This window comes from Ranitomeya variabilis, chromosome 5 (genome assembly GCF_051348905.1).
Source record: "Ranitomeya variabilis isolate aRanVar5 chromosome 5, aRanVar5.hap1, whole genome shotgun sequence".
NCBI lineage: Eukaryota > Metazoa > Chordata > Amphibia > Anura > Dendrobatidae > Ranitomeya > Ranitomeya variabilis.
Window position 1 is genome coordinate 136,484,664 of NC_135236.1, and position 22,001 is coordinate 136,506,664.

The 22,001-nt window shown below is 41.9% G+C and overlaps 1 protein-coding gene across 4 annotated transcripts in view; it reads right to left on the reverse strand.

Moving 5' to 3' along the window:
• RNF212 (ring finger protein 212) overlaps window positions 1-22,001 on the reverse strand; it is a 65,636-nt gene that overhangs the window by 37,507 nt on the left and 6,128 nt on the right. Inside the window, exons 1-11 of one of the 4 annotated variants that reach the window (XM_077263368.1) lie at window positions 19,837-20,263; window positions 19,573-19,697; window positions 19,108-19,263; window positions 18,763-18,971; window positions 18,270-18,601; window positions 15,798-17,884; window positions 11,967-12,254; window positions 10,611-10,751; window positions 4,524-4,585; window positions 3,406-3,480; window positions 1,610-1,666 (exon numbers count right to left, since the gene is read on the reverse strand). In XM_077263368.1, the coding sequence (XP_077119483.1) occupies window positions 1,610-1,666; window positions 3,406-3,480; window positions 4,524-4,585; window positions 10,611-10,751; window positions 11,967-12,030 (399 nt within the window). In that variant the 5' untranslated portion in view covers window positions 12,031-12,254; window positions 15,798-17,884; window positions 18,270-18,601; ... (2 more) ...; window positions 19,573-19,697; window positions 19,837-20,263. Of the gene's footprint in view, window positions 1-1,609; window positions 1,667-3,405; window positions 3,481-4,523; window positions 4,586-10,610; window positions 10,752-11,966; window positions 12,255-15,797; window positions 17,885-18,269; window positions 18,602-18,762; window positions 18,972-19,107; window positions 19,264-19,572; window positions 19,698-19,836; window positions 20,264-22,001 lie in introns of those variants that run through there. The other 3 variants (XM_077263369.1, XM_077263371.1, XM_077263372.1) reach the window with 3 other exon arrangements.

Here is a 22,001-nt window from a genome sequence, read left to right on the forward strand (position 1 = left end):
CTCCAGGTTTTTGAGGGCAAAGCGCTAAAGATTCTCAGTGGGCCCCCCTCTTTAACACATACCACGATTCATGATGCAGAGAAATCTAGCACAGCCAAGTAGCATACAGCCCACGTAGTATATAACACAGCCCACGTAGTATATAACACAGCCCACGTAGTATATAAACACAGCCCACGTAGTATATTGCCCAGCCACGTAGTATACAGCACAGCCCCTGTAGTATATAGCACAGACACGTAGTATATTGCCCAGCCACGTAATATATTGCACATCCACGTAGTATATAGCACAGCCCACGCAGTATATAGCACAGCCCACGCAGTATATAGCACAGACACGTAGTATATTGCCCAGCCACGTAATATATTGCACAGCCACGTAATATATTGCACATCCACGTAGTATATAGCACAGCCCACGCAGTATATAGCACAGACACGTAGTATATTGCCCAGCCACGTAATATATTGCACAGCCACGTAATATATTGCACAGCCACGTAATATATTGCACAGCCACGTAATATATTGCACAGCCCACACAGTATATAGCACAGCCATGTAGTATATAGCACAGAGACATAGTATATAACACAGCCCACGCAGTATATAACACAGCCCACGTAGTATATTGCCCAGCCACGTAATATATTGCACAGCCACGTAATATATTGCACAGCCACGTAGTATATAGCACAGCCACGTAGTATATAACACAGCCCATGCAGTATCTAACACAGCCCACGTAGTATATAGCAATGTGGGCAACATATCCCTGTTTAAAAAAAGAATTAAAATACAAAATAGTTATATACTCACCTTCCGCCGGCCCCTGGATCCAGCCCAGGCGTTTACCGCTGCTCCTCGCGACGCTCCGGTCCCAAGAATGCATTGCGGTCTCGCGAGATGATGACGTAGGGGTCTCGCGAGACTGCTACTTCATCATCTCGCGAGACCACAATGCATGGACCGGAGCGTCCCAAGGAGCAGCGGGAAAGACGACGGAAGGAGAGAATATAGTGATTTTTTATTTTGTTTATTATTTTTAACATTAGATCTTTTTACTATTGATGCTGCATAGGCAGCATCAATAGTAAAAAGTTGGTCACACAGGGTTAATAGCAGCGTTAACGGACTGCATTAGACCGCGGCATAACGCAGTGTAATGCAGCCATTAACCCTGTGTGAGCGCTGACTGGAGGGGGCACTGACAGAAAGTAGGAAGGGGCGAATTTGCGGCCAGACTGTACCCGTCGCTGATTGGTCGCGACGCGGGATTTCCGTGACAGACAGACAGACGGAAGTGCCCCTTAGACGATTATATATATAGATATGAGATGCAGTATGAACGATACTCACAGGACATAAGGAAAGTTTTGCTGCTAAGGCTGAGAACATACTTATGTTATGGTATTGAATGTCTTTATTAAATATTCATTTTTAGGACAGATACTAAAAATACCCATATTAACATCAATGACAAAAACATAAAGACTAAGCCAAACTGCAGAATCCGCTGAATATGAGCAGATTACATGAATGTTCACTATGGTAAAATGGTAAAAGACCTCAGTAGTGTAAAAATGGTTGCGCTGTTTGATACTTACTTTTCTTTTATAATGCGCCAACAATCGTTGCCGATGACTATCTTGAAATTCTATAACCTGCAAAGAAGAATTCACATTAAAATAACCTACAAGTATTAACATTTAAAAAAAAAATAGAAAATATGGCAAAGAGATGTCTAATGCTTAATGACACCTGCATTCACATTTGTACATTTTATGTTTTGCTACAGGATATAACACTAGTGGCCCGCAAGCCTGGTAGTGGGACCCACAAGAGAGATTAACTCCTAAGGCCGGGGTCACACTACAGCGTAATACGGATGAGTGTTAAGCGAGAAAAAAATTGCATAGCACTCGGCCCAATGTTAATCTATGGGGCAGCTCCCATCATCCGTTTTTTTTCTAGTCCGTATTAGATTTGCGAGTGAAATCACAGCATGCTGCGATTGTCCGCGTGTCTCAGCTGAGAAACGCCAATGCAAGTCTATGGGTGAAAAAAATAAAAAATTTAAATAAATAAATAAATAAAAAAAATCGCACAGCACACGGACCATCAGTGTGACTTGCGAGAAATTCTCAGGCATTGGGCAGGTGACAGAAAAGGCTCAGCCATTATTTGCTCATTTTGCAAGTGTGTGAGAAAATCTCACCATACGGATGAGATACGGATGGCACACAATTACTTTTTTGAGAAAAAAACGCATCCTGGCATTGCACACGGACGACATACAGATCACCATACGGAGAACATTTGTGCGCTTCTCAGCAGACAAAATCGGACAGATTTTTTTTACATTGTGTGTGACCCCAGCCTAATAAGAAGCCTTACAAGGGTTATTCAGCCCTAAACACTTACACATCGGATGTGAGCGGGTCCGATGACTTGACAAACCCACACACTCACCGAAAAACATGCACGATCGGCAAAATTTGTGCACACATTCTATTTTAATGAACAGGACAAGTGGCTGGTACCTGCAGTTGTCTCAGCAGGTGTGTAGGTTTGCAATGCCCTGCTGCGCACCGCTTAGCTCCTAAACATACAACATTTCTCATATATGATCATGCACTGTCAGCACCTAAAATGTCCAGGATCTTGGATGGATCCTGAATAAAGAAAACGTGGTAAAGAAAGACTGAGACAGTGTTCACATGTTGCAGTGACATTTTTGCCATGGTTTTCTAGAATCATAGCAAAAACCCAGTGGTTTTAATCTCCCCGGCAATTAAGAGTATTCTGGAAATGTGCAGCAAAACCTCCCCAATGAACATAATGCACAGCAACGTGAAAGAGACATTGCTGTGCACAGGTTCAGTTCTTTATTACTTTTTTAACCTCTTCAGGGCTTGAAAATCTAGAAGAGAATAAAAGAAGTAGCGGGTGCTCATCCTTCCGGTGGCTTCAACTACAAAGCCGATCGCTAGAGTTTTAAGTATAGAAAAAGATGCCAGTTTTGGAGCCACGGCAAAAATGACAAAACTGCCAGCGAAGCCATTTCAGGAAAAAAGACTACTTTCTTTCTCATGAAGCGGCCTCCCATGGAAAAAGGGCGCATATAATCTGAACGTGAATGACAGGTTAATGCCTACGCAGATTCACAGCAGCCCGATGTCAGTCCTTGATGACAGTGGTCCTTAATGGTTCTTCATGTGGATCACCACTTTTTCTCTGGTGGATATAGCTACGTTATCAAATACATATAACATATAGGCACAACTGATGTCCCTTGACTATTGCGTGGATTACTAGTATAAAAAAAAAAACAAAAAAAAATCCTCCAAAGTTGAATGTACGTGCCAATGTTGAAAAACGAAAGTAATCACGCGCTACTTACTTGTGTAAACTCCGTTAAAAACTTTTTGCAGAGGACACTTACATCTGTAAACAACATTTTTATATCAGGATCAGTCTGTGGGGACAAGGAAAGGCATTTAGGAGTGGATATAAAACTGATTAAATGCACAATAAGGTCTCATTCAGACATCTGTGATTTTTCTTGAACATAAAAAACTGAATGATTTTCATCAGTGCATCTGTTCTTACCATCAGAGTTTCATCAGTTTTTCTCGTAAGCAAAAAATACTGATGGGCGTTTCTCAAATCAAACAGTGAGTAGGAAAACAAACATCACACAGATGGCATCCAAGTGCTGTGAGATTATTTTCACGGACCTATAGACTTGCATTAGTGAATTTGAATCAAGATTTGGATGAAAATCGGACATGTCTCCATGTGTGCTACAGACCACTCGGTCCGCAAAAAGAAATGGATGTGAACATTCCCATAGAATATAAGGGATAAAAGTTTTATCAATCAAAAAATGACATCTGAATGAAACCTAATCCTTCTGGCGATGGCTACACATATTCATAGTGTGATAGCTGTTACATAAAATGTGGGAAACTCCTTGAGGCACAATTCACATGCAACAGTTTTTCACCTTTTTCATTTTTTATTTGAATAAATTTACTTGTAACATAAAAATCTCAAGATAACACCCACTGTGCTACAAAATGTACATTATAATGTAATAAAAGGGCAGCACGGTGGCTCAGTGGTTAGCACTGCAGCCTTGCAGCAAAGGGGTCCTGTGTTCAAATCCCACCAAGGACAACATCTGCAAGGAGTTTGTATATTCTCCCCGTATTTGCATGTGTTTCCTACAGTTTCTTTCCACACCCCAAAGACATACTGATAGGGAATGTAAATTGTGAGCCCCATCAGGGACAGTGATAAACTGCCCCCAGTCGAGAGCTGGGATTCACACATGGTAGGATACTGTGAAAATAGAGCTAGCAATTCTCCAGCAGAGCAAACCATTTCTAAAAAGGTCTGTGTGCTTTATGTTATCCTATTTTTGGTACACAATGTATATAGGGCTCGAAATCAAAGGCACATTACAGTCATTTGAAAGCAATCTAAGCCCACCATCTAGACAATCATTTCACTTACCTCGTTTGAAAGTAATATTGTGCGGCAAGTAGCCTTGCAGACACCACACTTTTCATTCATTCCTACATGACGATAAGAAACATCACATCAATATATATGAATCACCCATGTAACTACATAAGGGTTTACTTGTAATGTGTTTTTTTAGGTCAATGAGAAAATAAAAATATACTGAAAACTAAGGATAATTTGTTGATACATTGCCGTTTGATGTAAATGCTACTATTTGTACCCCCCACAAATCCAGAGAAAAAGCTCTTGAGCTCCTCATTTAAATGGAATGGCAATAGCTCTGGATACTTTGTATTTTGCAGCATAAGTTGGAGCTTTCATTGATACCATTTTGTTCATTTTTTATTCTGCCATTGATTTTTTATTTATGGCGTTCACCACTTTTCAAAGGCTGCCATAACAAACCATCAGAACACTGCAATGCCATCACAACAGGTTGGAGAGACCCACAGAGTGACAGCGGGAGTCCTCTTCCTGTCAGCCATTTAGATGCTGTGGTTGTCATTCAATCTGGCATCTAAAGGTTAAACATGCAATTGTGTTGTCTGTGATCCTGGGGATTCCAGCAATAGCCCAGGGTTTGAGCACAAAGTGTTTTAAAAAGAAAGTAACACAAGAACAGGAATACATATGTGTAATTAGCTGCGAGAGACAAGATCAAAAGCAGATAAAAAAAAAACTGTGTGTGCCTCCTTGGTACAGAGTGGGCAGCCCAGGAGTCTATGGGGGTTGTCTTAAGGCCCCGTCTCACATAGCGAGATCGCTAGCGAGATCGCTGCTGAGTCACAAGTTTTGTGACGCAACAGCGACCTCAGTAGCGATCTCGCTATGTGTGACACGTACCAGCGATCAGGCCCCTGCTGCGAGATCGCTGGTCGTGTCAGAATGGCCTGGACCTTTTTTTGGTCGTTGAGGTCCCGCTGACATCGCTGAATCGGTGTGTGTGACACCGATCCAGCGATGTCTTCACTGGTAACCAGGGTAAACATCGGGTTACTAAGCGCAGGGCCGCGCTTAGTAACCCGATGTTTACCGTGGTTACCAGCGTAAAAGTAATAAAAAACAAACACTACATACTCACATTCCGGTGTCTGTCCTCCGGCGTCTCAGCTTCTCTGCACTGTGAGCGCTGGCCGGAAAGCGAGCACAGCGGTGACGTCACCGCTGTGCTTTCCGGCCGCTGTGCTTACACAGTGGAGAGAAGCGGACGCCGGGGGACAGACACCGGAATGTGAGTATGTAGTGTTTGTTTTTTTTTACTTTTACGCTGGTAACCAGGGTAAACATCGGGTTACTAAGCGCGGCCCCGCGCTTAGTAACCCGATGTTTACCCTGGTTACCTGGGACATCGGCATCGTTGGTCGCTGGAGAGCGGTCTGTGTGACAGCTCTCCAGCGACCACACAGCGACAAAACAGCGACGCTGCAGCGATCGGCATCGTTGTCTGTGTCGCTGTGTGAGACGGGGCCTTTAGGCTATGTGCACAAAGCGTCTTATCAAAAGGAGAGATATGCCAAGTTTTTCAAGCAGAAAGCGATTCAGGAATCACAAGCAGTTTTACGGTGGTTTTCTTTAACCGTTTTGTCCAATTCCTAAAGTGTTTTTATGTTGTTCTTCATTAGTAGTCTCTGCTCCTTTTTTGACAATTCTGTAAGCGGTTTCCAGTTTTAACCCCCTTGAGACATCACCATCTGACTAAATGCCACCAAACACCCACCTAATTCCTTGTGTAGAGATCACCTTTGCGCAGAATAAGCTATTCGGTTATAAAATCTTGCATTTATGTTCATCAATGTCCATCCTGCCTTTTTGTGAATCCAACGTGCCAAGAACATCCGTGTGGATCCAGCTCATCAGCTTCACTTACCAGTCTTGGATGAGGTGCTATTTAGTCTTGCTGCTCACCAGCAACGCTTGGAGGTATGTGTATTTTATGTATTGTTTCCTCGAGTCTAACATTGTAGCCATTTTCATAGTCCATTTATGTTGCTTATACATATAGAGCAAAAAGGCGGACAGCGTCGTAGTTATTGGGTACACCTCATTAATTGCCTTTGGACAGAGAGGACATATAAGACATCTTTACCATGAGATTTGGCAGTAAGGAATCTGGCAACTTGAACTGTATGGAATGGCTTCCTGACTCACTAATTGCCTGTCTTTGTTTTTTCCATTTTATACAGTTACCCTGGGAAAAATTATTTTTAACATGTTGGCGTTTGATGATTTGGTGCATACTCTCTCTGAAAATCAACGCCATGTGAACACAGTCATGCAGCAAACGATCTGTCCTGCTGTCAGGCTGCTCATCACATTGAGCAAAATGTTATTTGTTCAAAGATGTTTAACGTTTCTTGCCCTTATTGTTTGGTTCTTTTTGTGGCATATTTTTAGGGGGAATTGTATATATTGCTAGTCCTGTTTTTTTTTCATTACTTTATTTCTCGCGGGGGAGTTATGCATCACTGTCTGCACATGCAATTGATGTGGGAAAATCTACAACTTCACATATTGTAAACAGTACATGCCATGTGTTCTGGTAGTATTTGCAGAAGATTGTGATGCCTGGTCTGACCCTGGAGGTTTAATTGCCGGTGGCAGTAGACTTTGATCTGTGGCCAATTTCCCCAACTGTAGGTGAGTCATCATACTTGTAGTATAACTGTAGAAATAAACATGGATGCACCTACAAAACATATACATTCATCATGTATAGTAGTTATGTTATAATGCACATGTGTGCAACAGCTACCGCAATCAGGATCACATTTCTTTAACTAAAAAAATTATTTTTCTATTGCCCTGATGGAGGTGGTCGATGCAACAGACAAATCTGTTGGAAATTGGTGCCTATGACAGTACTGAGGACTCTAGGGAGCTAGTCACTTCAACATTTGGCCACAATGTACTGTCAGCCTCCTACAGGTTCTATGCATCCAGTCACTTTTGTCATGTTAGGGGATGAAGCTTTTTATCACTGTTGCCAAACCTTGTGCATTCATACCCATTGGAGGTTACAGGATGCCCGGAAAAGAGTATTCAACCAACAGCTCAGCCGGAGTCGGGCATTTCGCTTCATGGAGTGCATGGAGATCATGGTGAATAAGTGGAGAGTCTTCACCGATGAAATGCAGTTTGATGAGTCCACTACAGACAGACATAATTATGTGCTTGGTTATGAAAACCCAGACCTGAAAATGGCTTTGGTGTTCAATCAGTCGATTGAGGCTTGGATAGCCCATCTAACCTTGCTTCTCAGGTGAGAGACCTCTTCATAGATTTTCTACTGAAGGTGCAGTGCCATGTAAAGCTGCGAATCTTGAGCAGCCACCCCATTAGAGACGTATGACTGTTGCCTTCCAATTCTTTGGCTATATGTGAATCGTGTACATATCTGTATATTTTGATCTAATGGTTTTGTATTTGTGTTGCTCTTAACAATATATATTAACTTTATTGGTGAAAAAAAAGTTTTCATTTTTCTTCATAAAGTCTGTTAACCCAAACTGTGACTCCATTTTCCCCAGCCTTTTGTTTTGAGTTTTTTTGGGGGGATACATAACACTTGTTTCAACTGTTTGGCCAAACAGCATGTTTCTTTGGAAAGAGCTGAAAACTGTTATTCACAAACAATCTCCATCAAACCTCACTGAGCTCGAGCTGTTTGCCAAGAAAGAATGGGCAAGAATTTCAGTCTCTCGATGTACAAACCTGATACAGACATACCCCAAGCGACTTACAGCTGTAATCGCAGCAAAAGGTGGCGCAACAAAGTATTAAGTTAAAGGGGCCGAATAATATTGCACGTCCCACTTTTCAGTTTTTGAATTTCCACAAAAATGTAAAATAACCAATAAATTTCATTCATCTTCACAATTGTGTTCCACTTGTTGATTCTTCACCAAAAATTTACATTTGGTATCTTTATGTTTTGAAGCATGATATGTGGGAAAAGGTTGAAAAGTTCAAGGGGGCCGAATACTTTCGCAAGGCACTGTATATTTATAATAGGGTGGCATGCTCGGTCCATTACAGATCACTATAAACAGTTTGTGATATCCCAACAGATGATGATTTTCCACATTTCATGGGAGTCAGAGTAATATTTTTAATACATTTAAATGGTTGCCCACATTGGACAGTCCTCTTTGCTTAGTCCACTTTAAGATTTGCTGATTTGATTAAGTTTTGGAAAGCAAGGAGTGGATACTATTGGGACGAGAAGTACCAATAGACAAGATTCACTTCATCCAAAAATACTCCAAGTTTTGGCTATCAATCTGTAAAATGACAGATATAATGTGCAGCAGAATGTATAAGGAATAGTAAAAAGGCTGTGTCTGACCGTACAGGGACATGGTCTGATCATACCACAGCTCCTGGGCAGGGGAGGAAGGAAAAGAGTATACAGACATTACAGCACGGGATCACAGATGATTCCTTCTGTGAGGTAACACATTTCCCTGTCTGTTTTTAAGCAATGTTTTACTAAAAAAAAACAAAAATCAGTCAGCTGTGATTCCCTGCTGTAATGTGTGTATACTCCCTTTTGGTATGATCAGACCATGTTTCTGTGGTCAGACACAGCCATTACACAGTACACAGCAAGGGCACATTTATAAGATTATCTCAGCACAGGAACATTTTAAACACACATCCAATTGTAGAAATAATTATTCCAAGATGTATTGATTAAAACTTTTGCCCGTGGGAAAACCCCTTTAAGTCATGGTAATATTTCCTACCATTCACACTGTACTTCAACTTAGGATTGTTTATATTACCCACTTCCTTTGACGATTTGTTTGAGAATCCCAGTGCAAGAAGGGATAGTCAAACAAATCGTTATTTGATGGCTGAAAGTGCTATCACTCCCCTTTTCGTCCAGAAACTAAGCGTCATCGGGTGAGGGGGTAATGCTGGATCATCCAGACATTCCCCTTTGCCTCGTTTGCCGCTGGTAAACAAAGCGTCATCAGTGATGCTCATTTCAGAGGCTGGTCCCTGCTCTTTCTCCCTTGTGCAGTGTCTCCCCTGCACTGGACACACAATTTAATAGTGGCTGCAGAGGGGAAGAAAACATGTTCTTTTATTTTGACTCTCAGTTGCAAAAATATTAGCAATCAAATTATTTTGCACCTAATGAGTTAACTTTTGTTAAATCCAAATGAATGTTAACAGAAATTTTCACTGGGGGTGTGTAGTTCTCCCTGTATGAGATGTCCATTGATAAGAAGGCATCAACCCAGCAGAAAAAGAATACTCCCCAACTATATCCTCAGTGTGTGAGGTGTAATAATACAGCTCTGATCTCCAGGTCTATCCTGTTGCACAATTAGAAAGTGCATCTGAGTTTTGCTGTGTCACTTTACAAATCTTTCTATCACCTCTCCACCTCTCATAGAACTGTCGCCTCTGCTGCAATGCCACTTTCCCCACACTGCCTATCCAGTGCTGTGTCAGGTATGACATGTATGTCTGTTGTGCTCAAAGATTGATGCGAGTACAACAGACATAAGTGTGGACGAGGCAGTGTGGACAAGGGGCAGTACAGCAGAGCTGACAGTGCTAGAGAGTAGGAGAGCTGATAAAAGGGTTTGTAATAGAACACAGCTAAATTCAGCTGTGCTGTTTCTCCCACAGGCACCCTATCTGAAAAGTGCAAGTCATCTGTTCTCAAAGCTCCCAGAACTTTCTAATCATGCCAGGAGATCAGAACTATTCATGTTGAGAAACCTAGGTATAGTGGGGGTGTTAATCTTCTGCTGTGTAGCGGTCTGCTTATGATTGGGCAATTTATAGAAGGAAACAAAGAGTACACACCTTTAGTAAAAACAATCTGATAAAACACCTACTTGGACTTAAAAAAGTGAATTTATTAGGTACAAAATGCTTTGCTAACATATCTGCAATGGAGAGGCGAAATTTAAAAAAAACAAAACAAAAACATATTTTGATTTGCAGTGCCTACTGCATCGTGTGTCCAGTTCAACATGAAAAATTTGGAGAAAGGCACTCTTTGATAGATGGTGTTTGGTTCTAGCTCAGTTCACATGTAATACATGGTCATAGTACCTTTCCGCAGGCATTGTTCACAGAAAACATGACCGCAGCTTGTTATGGAAAATCGAGAGGCTTTTCTGCCAGGCTGCTGAAAGCAGAGGTTACACCGTACCAGATCATTCATTTTGTTCTGCTTAGTATGATTAGAGGTGCCTACAGAAAAGTATAAAAAAAACATTTATTTTATTTGTGTAATGAGAAAAAAAAAAATAAATCAAATAGTTACAAACCTGATAGTAAAATCTCCAAGAAGAATTATTTTATTCTGACAGAGTAAAAGAAATCTGGGAAGCGATAGGTTCTGAATTATCAGACAATTTGGATTATCGTACAACAATAAATAGTACATAAAGTGATAAAAAACCTCCCGGAGAGAAAGAGGGCAGGTAAATCTCTTGGGCAACAAATATAGGTTGATTTCACACATCAACTAATAGACAGTGAAGTCTGGACTGGCTGTGACTATGGACTTCAGAACAGGAGACCTGCAGCCAGTCCGGACATCGCAGGCTGTAATTGATCTGTGAAACCGGCATTAGTCACGTCTCCCTGTTCCTGGGCCTCTTTATTTTTAGGCTCTGCTGCAAGCACTGTCAGAATGTTGTTGGTGACAGTCCAGTTCATGTCATACTTTCAAGGGGCATGAGGCCAAAACAATTTCAGACATCTTTGTCATCTACAGTGTCTTCACACTCCTATTAAAATGCTAGGCTTTTATCATAAAAAAAAGTACCAAGACAAAAACATTTCAGAATGTTTTCTACCAATAATATCACCCAGAATATGTATAATTCAATTGAAAATTAAAATGAAAATTTTCAGGTTAAAAAAAGAAAACTAATGAACTAAAGTAACGTGATTGCATAAATATGCACATCCTTAAACTAATACTTTGTTGAAACCCTTTTTGAATTTATGACAACATTCAGTCTGTATGGGTAGAAGTCTATCAGGATGGCACATCTAGAATTTGCAATCTTTGCTCACTCTTCCTTGCAGTAAGGCTCCAAATCTGTCAGATTGTAAGGGCATCTCCTGTGTACAGTGCCCTCGTCAGGACACCCACGTTTTCAATTGGATCCAGGTCTGGGCCATTTCAAAACTTTCATCTTCTTTTGGCGAAGCAATTCTTTTGTAGATATGGAGGTATGCTTAGGGTCATTGTCACGCTGAAAAGTTAAATTCTTCATCTTCAGCTTTTTAGCAGAGACCCGAAAGTTTTGATGCAATTGATTTGGAACCGTTTACAATTCCCTCCATCTTGACTAAAGCCCAAGTTCCAACTGCCAAAAAAAACAGACCAAAAGCATAATGCTGCCTCCACTATGCCTCAAAATGGGTATGGTGTTATTTTGGTGCCAAACATACCTTTGGAATTATGGCCAAAAAGTTCAACCTTGGTCTCATCAGACCATAACATGTTTTCCCACATGCTTTTGTCAGGTTTGATGAAGGTTTAGACTTGTTATATCCACTGTACCTCAGGAGACTAGCTGTCATTTTAAATCTTTGTTCATAGTACACACAAAAATAATAAACTTCGTAATGAATCGCGACAGAGAAATAATCTTTTTTTTTCTGCTCTTGGACTGATCATTCATTCCCAATTCATAGTTCAAATCCATCTTTAGTGAATACAGACTTTCACATATAGTTCTGTGGAGGAGAGGGCAGAATTAGAGGCAGACACAGACATTCTACTGGAACCAGTAAGGTTAAGTTTAAACGAGTTGTAATTAGTTTTTGACATGTATTTTCTCTGTGCAAAAAGGCATGAAATATCATGCTCACTGTGGTTTTATTACATTATGTAAACTGACCTGTGATGCTTTTTTTAACCCCTTTACCCCCAAGGGTGGTTTGCATGTTAATGACCGGGCCAATTTTTACAATTCTGACCACTGTCCCTTTATGAGGTTATAACTCTGGAACGCTTCCATGGATCCTGATGATTCTGACATTGTTTTTTTCATGACATATTGTACTTCATGATAGTGGTAAAATTTCTTTGATATGACTTGCGTTTATTTGTGAAAAAATGGAAATTTGGCAAAAAATGTCGCAATTTTCCAACTTTGAATTTAAATGCCCTTAAATCACACAGATACAGTATGTCACATGTCTACTTTACATCAGCACAATTTTGGAACCAAAACGTTTTTTTTTGTTAGGGAGTTATAAGGGTTAAAATTTGACCAGCGATTTCTAATTTTTACACCATTTTTTTTTAGGGACCACATCACATTTGAAGTCACTTTGAGGGGTCTATACGATATAAAATACCCAAAAGTGACACCATTCTAAAAACTGCACCACTCAAGGTGCTCAAAACTACATTCAAGAAGTTTATTAACCCTTCAGGTGCTTCACAGAAATTTTTGGAATATTTAAAAAACAATGAACATTCAGCTTTTTTTCACAAAAAAATACTTCAGATCCAAATGTTTTAATTTTCCCAAGGGTAACAGGAGAAAATGAACAGCAAAAGCTATTGTGCAATTTGTCCTGAGTATGCAGATACTCCATATGTGGGGGTAAACCACTTTTTGGGCGCATGGCAGAGCTCGGAAGGGAAGGAGCGCCGTTTGACTTTTCAATGCAAAACTGAATGGAATTGAGATCAGACGCCATGTCGCATTTGGAGAGCCCCTGATGTGCTTAAACAGTGTAAACAACCCACAAGTGACCCCATTTTGGAAACTAGACCCCCCAAGAAACGTATCTAGATGTGTAGTGAGCACTTTGAACCCCCAGTTGTTTCACTAAAATTTGTAATGTAGAGCCGTGAAAATAAAAAAATCATTTTTTTTTCCACAAAAATTATCTTTTAGCCTACAATTTTTTATTTTCCAAAGGGTATCCAGAGAAATCGGACCCTAAAAGTTGTTGTGCAATTTGTCGTGAGTACGCTGATACCCCATATGTCAGGGGGGTTTGGACACATGACAGATCTCGGAAGGGAAGGGCGCCGTTTTGGAATGCAGACTTTGATGGAATGGTCTGCAGGCGTCACGTTGCATTTGCAGAGCCCCTGATGTACCTAAACAGTAGAAACTCCCCACAAGTGACCCTATATTGGAAACTAGGCCCCCCAAGGAACTTATCTAGAACTTATCTATCTTATCTATGTTGTGAGAACTTTGAACCCCCAAGTGTTTCAGTAAAGTTTATAACCCAGCCGTGAAAATAAAAAAACCTTTTTTTCCCCCCACAAAAAATTATTTTTTTTAGCCTCCAAATTTTTATTTTCACAAGGGTAACAGGAGGAATTGGACCACAAAAGTTGCTGTCCAATTTGTCCTGAGTACGCTGATACCCCATATATGGGAGTAAACTACTGTTTGGGCGCACAGCAGAGCTCGGAAGGGAAGGAGCAACGTTTGACTTTTTCAAAGCAGAATTGGCTGGAATTGAGATCGGACGCCATGTCGCGTTTGGAGAGCCCCTGATGTGCTTAAACAGTAGAAACTCCCTACAAGTGACCCCATTTTGGAAACTAGGCCCCCCAAGGAACTTATCGAGAACTTTGAACCCCCAAGTGCTTCACTAAAGTTTATAATGTAGAGCCGTGAAAATAAAAAAATCATTTTTTTTCCCACAAAAATGATCTTTTAGCCCCAATTTTGTATTTTCACAATGGTAACAGGAGAAATTGGACCCCAAAAGTTGTTGTGCAATTTCTCCTGAGTATGCTGATACCCCATATGTGTGAGAAAACTACTGTTTGGGCACATGTCGGGGCTCGGAAGGGAAGTAGTGACGTTTTGGAATGCAGACTTTGATGGAATGGTCTGTGGGCATCATGTCGCATTTGCAGAGCCCCTGATGAACCTAAACAGTGGAAAACCCCCAATTCTAACTCCAACCCTAACCCCAACACACCCCTAACCCTAATCATAACCCTAACCACACCCCTAACCTGAATACACCCTAACCCTAATCCCAACCCTAACCCCAATACACCCCTAACCCTAATTCCAACCCTAACCATAACCCTAACCCGAACACACCCCTAACACTAATCCCAACCCTAACCACAACCCTAAGCCTTACACATCCCTAACAGCTTTCTCCTATCTTTCAGATCTGAAAATAAAAACAAAAATAATCATATTTGGCATTTCTAAATATAAATTTATTTAACCCATTCTTATATAAAATGCAGCCCTCACAGGACTCCACTGATAGAAAGAAAAGCTAAAGGGGTGGCCTGAAGTCCAATGTAATTTCTATCCCAAATTCCTATTTAAAATCCCTATTTATTTAACCCCTTCCCCCCATAGTCTGTTTCCAGCTTCATGACCAGGCCAATTTTTAGCTAGCGGAAAAACAGGCTAGGTCCTATAAATGGGGATCACCACAATGCAGATGAGGCATAAATACGAACACAACTTTATTGAGTAACACATGAAAATGACAAACACAGTTAAAAACATTTAAAAAACATGATAATACAGTAGCCCCTAATACGGCAGTAACCCACCAAGGACTCAACAATAAGACTAAATATGTGCTATATTAAGTAACCGGCCAAACTGACCCTGCTGGGATGTAACTGAACCCTCATATAAGGCACTCCCCTGGACATAATACAATAATACAGAGTATAAATGACAGATGAAAACATGAACAAAATATGAAAAAATAATTATACTCAAGTGCCTGTGGGAATGACCCCAGCTTGTGTAGCTCTTATCCCTAGGTCCAAAATGAAGGACCACACTGCACTACTTTGCCTGATAATACAGAGCAAGTGAGCACATAGATAAATAATTTATAAGGTGCCTAGAGCCATAAACAAGCAAAACGGTCACAGATAAAAACCCACAGATAACCAAGAAAAACGGCCTGGGAGAGTAGCATATAAAAAATGTGTAAAGGCAACAGGTGGAACAGAGGCAGTCAGAAATGGAAACTACCTACTACCTAAAGGCATGTAATGCCTGACCTGTACACCCTCAGGTGAGAGTCCTGATACAGGCTATAAAGGGCCCATGCAGGCAACATGTAAGACAAAGGCAGTGAAGGTATACTACCTAAAGACATGCAGTGCCTGAACCAATTCAGCCTCCAATAAGAGTCCTAATATGGGTTACAGAGAGACCCAACGCGTGTCGCCACCTACAAGGGTGGCTTCGTCAGGGGTAGTCTCAAAACGAAATATGTGCCACTTAAATATAGATAAGTAAATAACATTACCGGCATCAGCTGTGTTGCTGCTTCCGGCCGCACGGCGTATTCCAAGCCATATGATGTTATGACCAAGTACCACCTACTCTGTCTGCGCATGCTCCAGCGTCAGACAGCCATTGGTGTGTCAGTGGGGTTGCCAGGGAGACAATAATGCTTCCTGTTTGGCGTTTTTAGTCATGTAGATTCCTCACTTAGCCCGCACAGATATCAGAAACAGTTGGATAACAGCGCGCCCACCATGCCCTTGTGGCTGCATAACCGCTGATGTACTCTGAGTAAAAAACTCAGACATCGCGTGCAGATAGCACTGCGCATGCTCCCACGCATTGCCGTCATGTGAACTCCCCAAACAGTTGCTAGGGCAACTGGAACACCATCGAGTGGATGTTTAACATAACGCACCTACGATGAGAAAATGAACAAACCCACCGGTGCACTGCAATACCACCCCTGAACTTGGAGTGTGCAAGCACACGTTATAGGTGTGCTCTGCATGTAATAATCTAAATATCTGTACCCGATCGGCATAATAATGTCGATACATTGTACACTTAATGCGCTACAGGAAATCAAAGAAAATGCAGGGGCAAAAGGCAGGGTACATGGTTGAAGCGGAAATACATGGTTGAAGCGGAGATACACCAACCCACAGATACCCACAACCACCCCAGCCAAAAAAGATGATAAGTAAGCCCAGTTGGTTGCTCAAAGTCACACCACGAATGAAGCAAAAGTACAATATCACTGGACCAATAATGACGTTATAGACACATGACGCACAGGGAATAGACGCAGAATGTATATGCAGGGAGCGACGGTCACACCAATTTGCTGGCCCCTGAGATGCACCACCCCTGCCCCTCATTTAGACCTAATAAAAGAGTCATCTGCCTAAAGGCCATGGTAAGCCAACCTACTGTGACATCATACTCTCTTCCCTGTATCCAGTACCCACATAGGCTAAAATACATCCATATAGTAACCTACCAAAGTGAAGTGGCCTAAAGGAGCCATAAGTATCATATAAAACCCTATTTCAACAGTCAAATGCACCCGTGTATGCATAGTGACCGGAGCCTTTAGCCCTTGAAGTAGATAAACTTGTATCAAAAGTAGCCAAGGCTGTACTGATACAGGTATAGGCGACAGCACAATGGGTGATGTAGGTAATCCAAAATCCCACAGAGACCATAGAGGATGGGGTGAGCGATCCCCATATCCGGCAGTAAATGTACCCGGGCTTAGCATCAGGTGCCAAAACATATTTATTGTAATTAATCCCTAAGGGAGCACGTAAGGCCTACTAGATACAAAAGGCGAAAGTGCAAAGCTTGTTTAGATCATACAGTTGATGAAACCAAAAATAGAAACAGGAGACATGACCACCTACTGCTAAAGATATATCATCCCATACCAATATGTTGTAATATAGGAGCAGGCCACTCAGAGTGCCACAAAAGGCCCACTTACCATGAAAAAAAGTGCAACTGGCACCATATTTATTGCCGTACAAGTGAACAGCCGTCCAAATGCACAGAAATGATGTAACAGTCGTATAGCCCAAAAAGGCCAACATAGTTGAAACAAGCACCATGTTTGTTACAGTGCAAGTGAACAACCGTCCACATGCACCGAAAGTATGTCACAATTAAATTGCCCAGGGGAGGCCAACAATACTAAGAAAGCACAAAGCGAGGCAAAACTTAAATCTGTTTATAAAACCCAGTAAATAGGAGATCCTCATTTAGACCAAAGGGGATTTGGCAGTTAAGTTGAAAAATCCATTTTGATTCACGCCTCAGAAGTTCAAGGGTAACATTACCCCCTCTAATATTCATTTGTACACCCTCTAGTCCCAGTATCTTGGTGTCCACCAGCTGGGAATTATGTTCGGCCAGATATTGTGTGGCCACCGACGTTAGAGTCTTTCCTTTGGCTTTGTCTGCTTTCGCGGTACGGATGTTTGAAAAATGCTGCTGGATGCGTTTCCTCAGTTCCTGTGTAGTCTGACCGACATACACCTTGCGACAAGGACATATCAGGGCATACACAAGGTTGCAGGATTTACAGTTGAAATATGCCTTTGTGGTAATCTGTGAAGGCAAAGAAGATAAGAGTAATTGACTCGTTACCAACCATAAAAGGGCATACATTGCAATTCCCGCAAGGGAATGTCCCCATGAGTCTAGCCCCCCTGTTTAGTCTCTTAGTTGGCCGCTGAAAGTGGCTGTGACTCAGGCAATCCCTCAAATTTCTTGCCCTCCTAGCTATTAGACTAGGCTGAGCAGCAATATGGGGATGGAGTCGAGATTCGCTCCGTAAAATGCCCCAGTATTTAGAGATAATATTCCTTACATCTTTCCACTGATTGTTATAGGCCGTAATTACCCCAAGGGGTTTTCCAGAAGACTTGGCACGGGGTTGTAACAGGCCCGCCCTGTCACTGTTTTTTGCCGCAACAAAGGCCTGTGAAATTACCTTATGTGGGTACCCACGTTCACGGAACCGTGTTGTAAGTTCACGGGAGTGTTCCCCAAAGTCACCTAATCGACTACAATTCCTCTTCACTCTGTAGAACTGTCCTTTGGGAATTCCTCTTTTCAAATGTTGGGGATGGAAACTGGTGAAATGAAGAAGACTGTTAGTGACCGTTGGTTTCCTATAAAGAGTGGTCATGATTCTCGTCTCCATCACACTCAGTTTGAGGTCCAGAAATTCAATATCCCTTTGGGAGTATTGAGATGTCAGTCGAATATTCCAAGGGTTGTCATTCAATATACTGACAAAGTCCTGACATTCTTCCAGGGTGCCTGTCCAGAGGAATAGAATATCATCAATATAACGTAGCCACTTGATAACATGTTTGGCAAATCCCTCCAGACAGTATACCCTGGTCACCTCCCACCACCCCAAAAAGAGGTTAGCGTAAGCCAGGGCACACCGTGCCCCCATGGCAGTACCCCTCACTTGCCTGTAAAAGACACGGTCGAAGATGAAAAAGTTTTTGTCCAAAACAAAGAGCAGAAGATCCAACAGAAAAGAATCGTGTCCCCTGTCCCCTGATGTGTTCAGATCCAAAAAATATGATACAGCTTGTGTCCCCAAATCGTGGCTTATACACGTGTAAAGAGACTCTACATCAAGAGTAACAAGCCACGTGTTAGTAGGCACCTCCAAGTCCTGCAATAATGAAATGAGAGATGTTGAGTCTCTAACGTAGGACTGCAGATTGAGGACAAGGGGCTGAAGAAAAAAGTCAATATATATACACAGGGTCGTTCATGTAGTCCCCCTATCCCCGACACTATGGGCCTACCTGGTGGAGCCTCCAACGACTTGTGGACTTTGAGGAGCATGTAGAAAGTCGGAGTCCTAGGATGTTGATTTATTAGAAACTCTTTCTCCCGTTTATTAATGATGTTATGCATGAAAGCATTGTCCAACAGCCGATTTAATTTTGCCTGGAAAACACCTGTAGGGTCAGAGGGGAGAGTCTGGTAACAATCTGTGTTACGAAGTTGACGCATAGCCTCCTGGATATAGAGGTCAACAGGCCAAATGACCAGGTTACCCCCCTTGTCCGCCTCCCGAATGACAAAGTCCCTGTTGGACCCCAGTCTTGTTATGATAGACTGTTCATCTCTACTGATATTCCTACCCCTAATGGGGTCCAATTTCAGTTGTAAAACCTCCCTATACACAGCATCAAGAAAACACTGTACTGCTGGGCATAATGTGAACGAGGGAGTGGCTTGGGATGGTAACCGGCCAGTGAACTTACGTCTAGAAGGACCTTCCTCCCCCTCATCCAATAAATCCAATAAATCCCGCAAGATTTGCCTGTCGCAAATAGAGAGGTCATCCATATCCGAAGAATGATGAAAAAGAACCTTGAAAGTGAGCTGTCTGCAAAACAGATACACATCTTTAATAAAAGTAAATTTATCCAAGCCACTAGTTGGGCAAAAAGACAGACCCTTTTCCAACACCGAGACCTCGGCCTCCGATAAGATGTAATTAGACAGATTGATGATTTGTAGCTTACCAGCAGCTGGTGGACACCGTGTTTCCATATCTAGTATTGACGTTTCTTGTTCTGTCGTGTCTCCCATTGGCTCCTGGGCGGCCATGCCTTGTAATTTCTTGTATCTTTCTTTAGGGCCATGCCTCCTCCTGCGGCCCCTCCTGTGGCGCCTTCGATGTCGCTCGGTTCCGAGGATAAAAAATCATCACTCGATGGTACATCAGGCGTGGTGATGGTGTTGGTAGTCACTGAGCCTTCAGGTGCACCAGGCCTCTTGTTCCCTCTGTGCACCCACCTGTAGGCTCGTCCATTTTTGAAATCAAGCTGATCCCTCCTATATTTCTGTTTCTTCTTAGTTATAACCTCCTTTTCAAAAATATCTATTGTGTTTTTCAATTGAGCCTGAAAAGGTTCCACCTGTGTTGTTTTGTCAAATTTAACTAGTTTATCCTCACATATTTTAATTTTATCTCTTAACGTCCTCAACACAGCCTGATCATGCTCCAACAGCATATCAATTATAATAAAGGAACATTTCAACAATCCAGACTCCCAGGTGTTTTGAAATACACCCTCCACTTCCCATGCCGGAAAAATCTGCACCCTGAGGCCTCTGGGAACCAGTCCAGCCTTTTTGTATTCTTCCAAAGTTTTAACATTCCACCAAGATTTAGTAAGTGCCTTATGCAAATTGGTGAGTTCCTTGGTCACAAGGTGAAAATCATCATTATCCACCCTGCTGGATAAGTCACTGGCAAAATCCCCATTGAAGATGCCATTGGCTTGATTGCTCCATGCAGCCTCTCTTGCTGCCAAATCCATAATAACACAATAAACAATACACTAAATAATCATATAAATGTAAATATAAAACAACCGTGTGCCAATCACCCAGAAAATGTGGTCAAAGAGAAACACCAGGCCAATTTTTACAATTCTGACCACTGTCACTTTATGAGGTAATAACTCTGGAACGCTTCAACGGATCCCGGTGATTCTGAGACTGTTTGTTTAGTGACATACTGTACTGCACGATAGTGTTAAAATTTCTTCAATATGACTTGCGTTTGAGAGAAAAGCAGAAATTTTGCAAAGACTGAAAATTTTGCAATTTTCAAACTTTTAAGTTTTACGCCCTTAAAGGGAACCTGTCACTCCCAAAATTGAAGGTGAGCTAAGCCCACCAGCATCAGGGGCTTATCTACAGCATTCTGTAATGCTGTAGATAAGCCCCTGATGTTTCCTAAAAGATGAGAAAAAGAGGTTAGATTATACTCACCCAGGGGCGGTCCCGGTCCGATGGGTGTCGTGGTCCAGCGCCTCCTATCTTCATCAGATGACGTCATCTTCTTGTCTTCACGCTGCGGCTCCGGCTCCGGCGTACTTTGTCTGCCCTGTTGAGGGCAGAGCAAAGTACTGCAGTGCGCAGGTGCTGGGCCTCTCTGACCTTTCCCGGCGCCTGCGCACTGCAGTACTTTGCTCTGCCCTCAACAGGGCAGACAAAGTACGCCTGCGCCAGAGTCGCAGCGTGAAGACAAGAAGAGGACGTCATCGTAAGAAGATGGGAGGCCCCGGACCGGACCGTGACATACACCGCAGCGGGACCACCCCTGGGTGAGTATAATCTAACCTCTTTTTTCTCATCTTTTAGGATACATCGGGGCTTATCTACAGCATTACAGAATGCTGGAGATAAGCCCCTGATTCCGGTGGGCTTAGCTCACCGATTTTGGGGGCGACAGGTTCCCTTTAAATAATAATAATCTTTATTTTTATATATATATAGCACTAACATATTCCGCAGTGCTTTACAGTTTGCACACATTATCATTGCTGTCCTCGATGGGGTTCACAATCTAATTTCCCTATCAGTATGTCTTTGGAATGTGACAGGAAACCGAAGAACCCGGAGGAAACCCACACAAACATGGGGAGAACATACAAACTTCTTGCAGATGTTGTCCTTGGTGGGATTTGAACCCCAGACTCCAGTGCTGCTTAAATCAGATAAATAACATTTACCACTTCTACTTTACATCAGCACAATTTTTTTTTAGGAAGTTAGACGGTTAAAAGTTTTCCAGCGATTTCTTATTTTCCCAGCAAAATTTACAAAACTATTTTTTTTAGGGACCATATCACATCTGAAGTGACTTTGAGGGTTTTATATGACAGAAAATACCCAA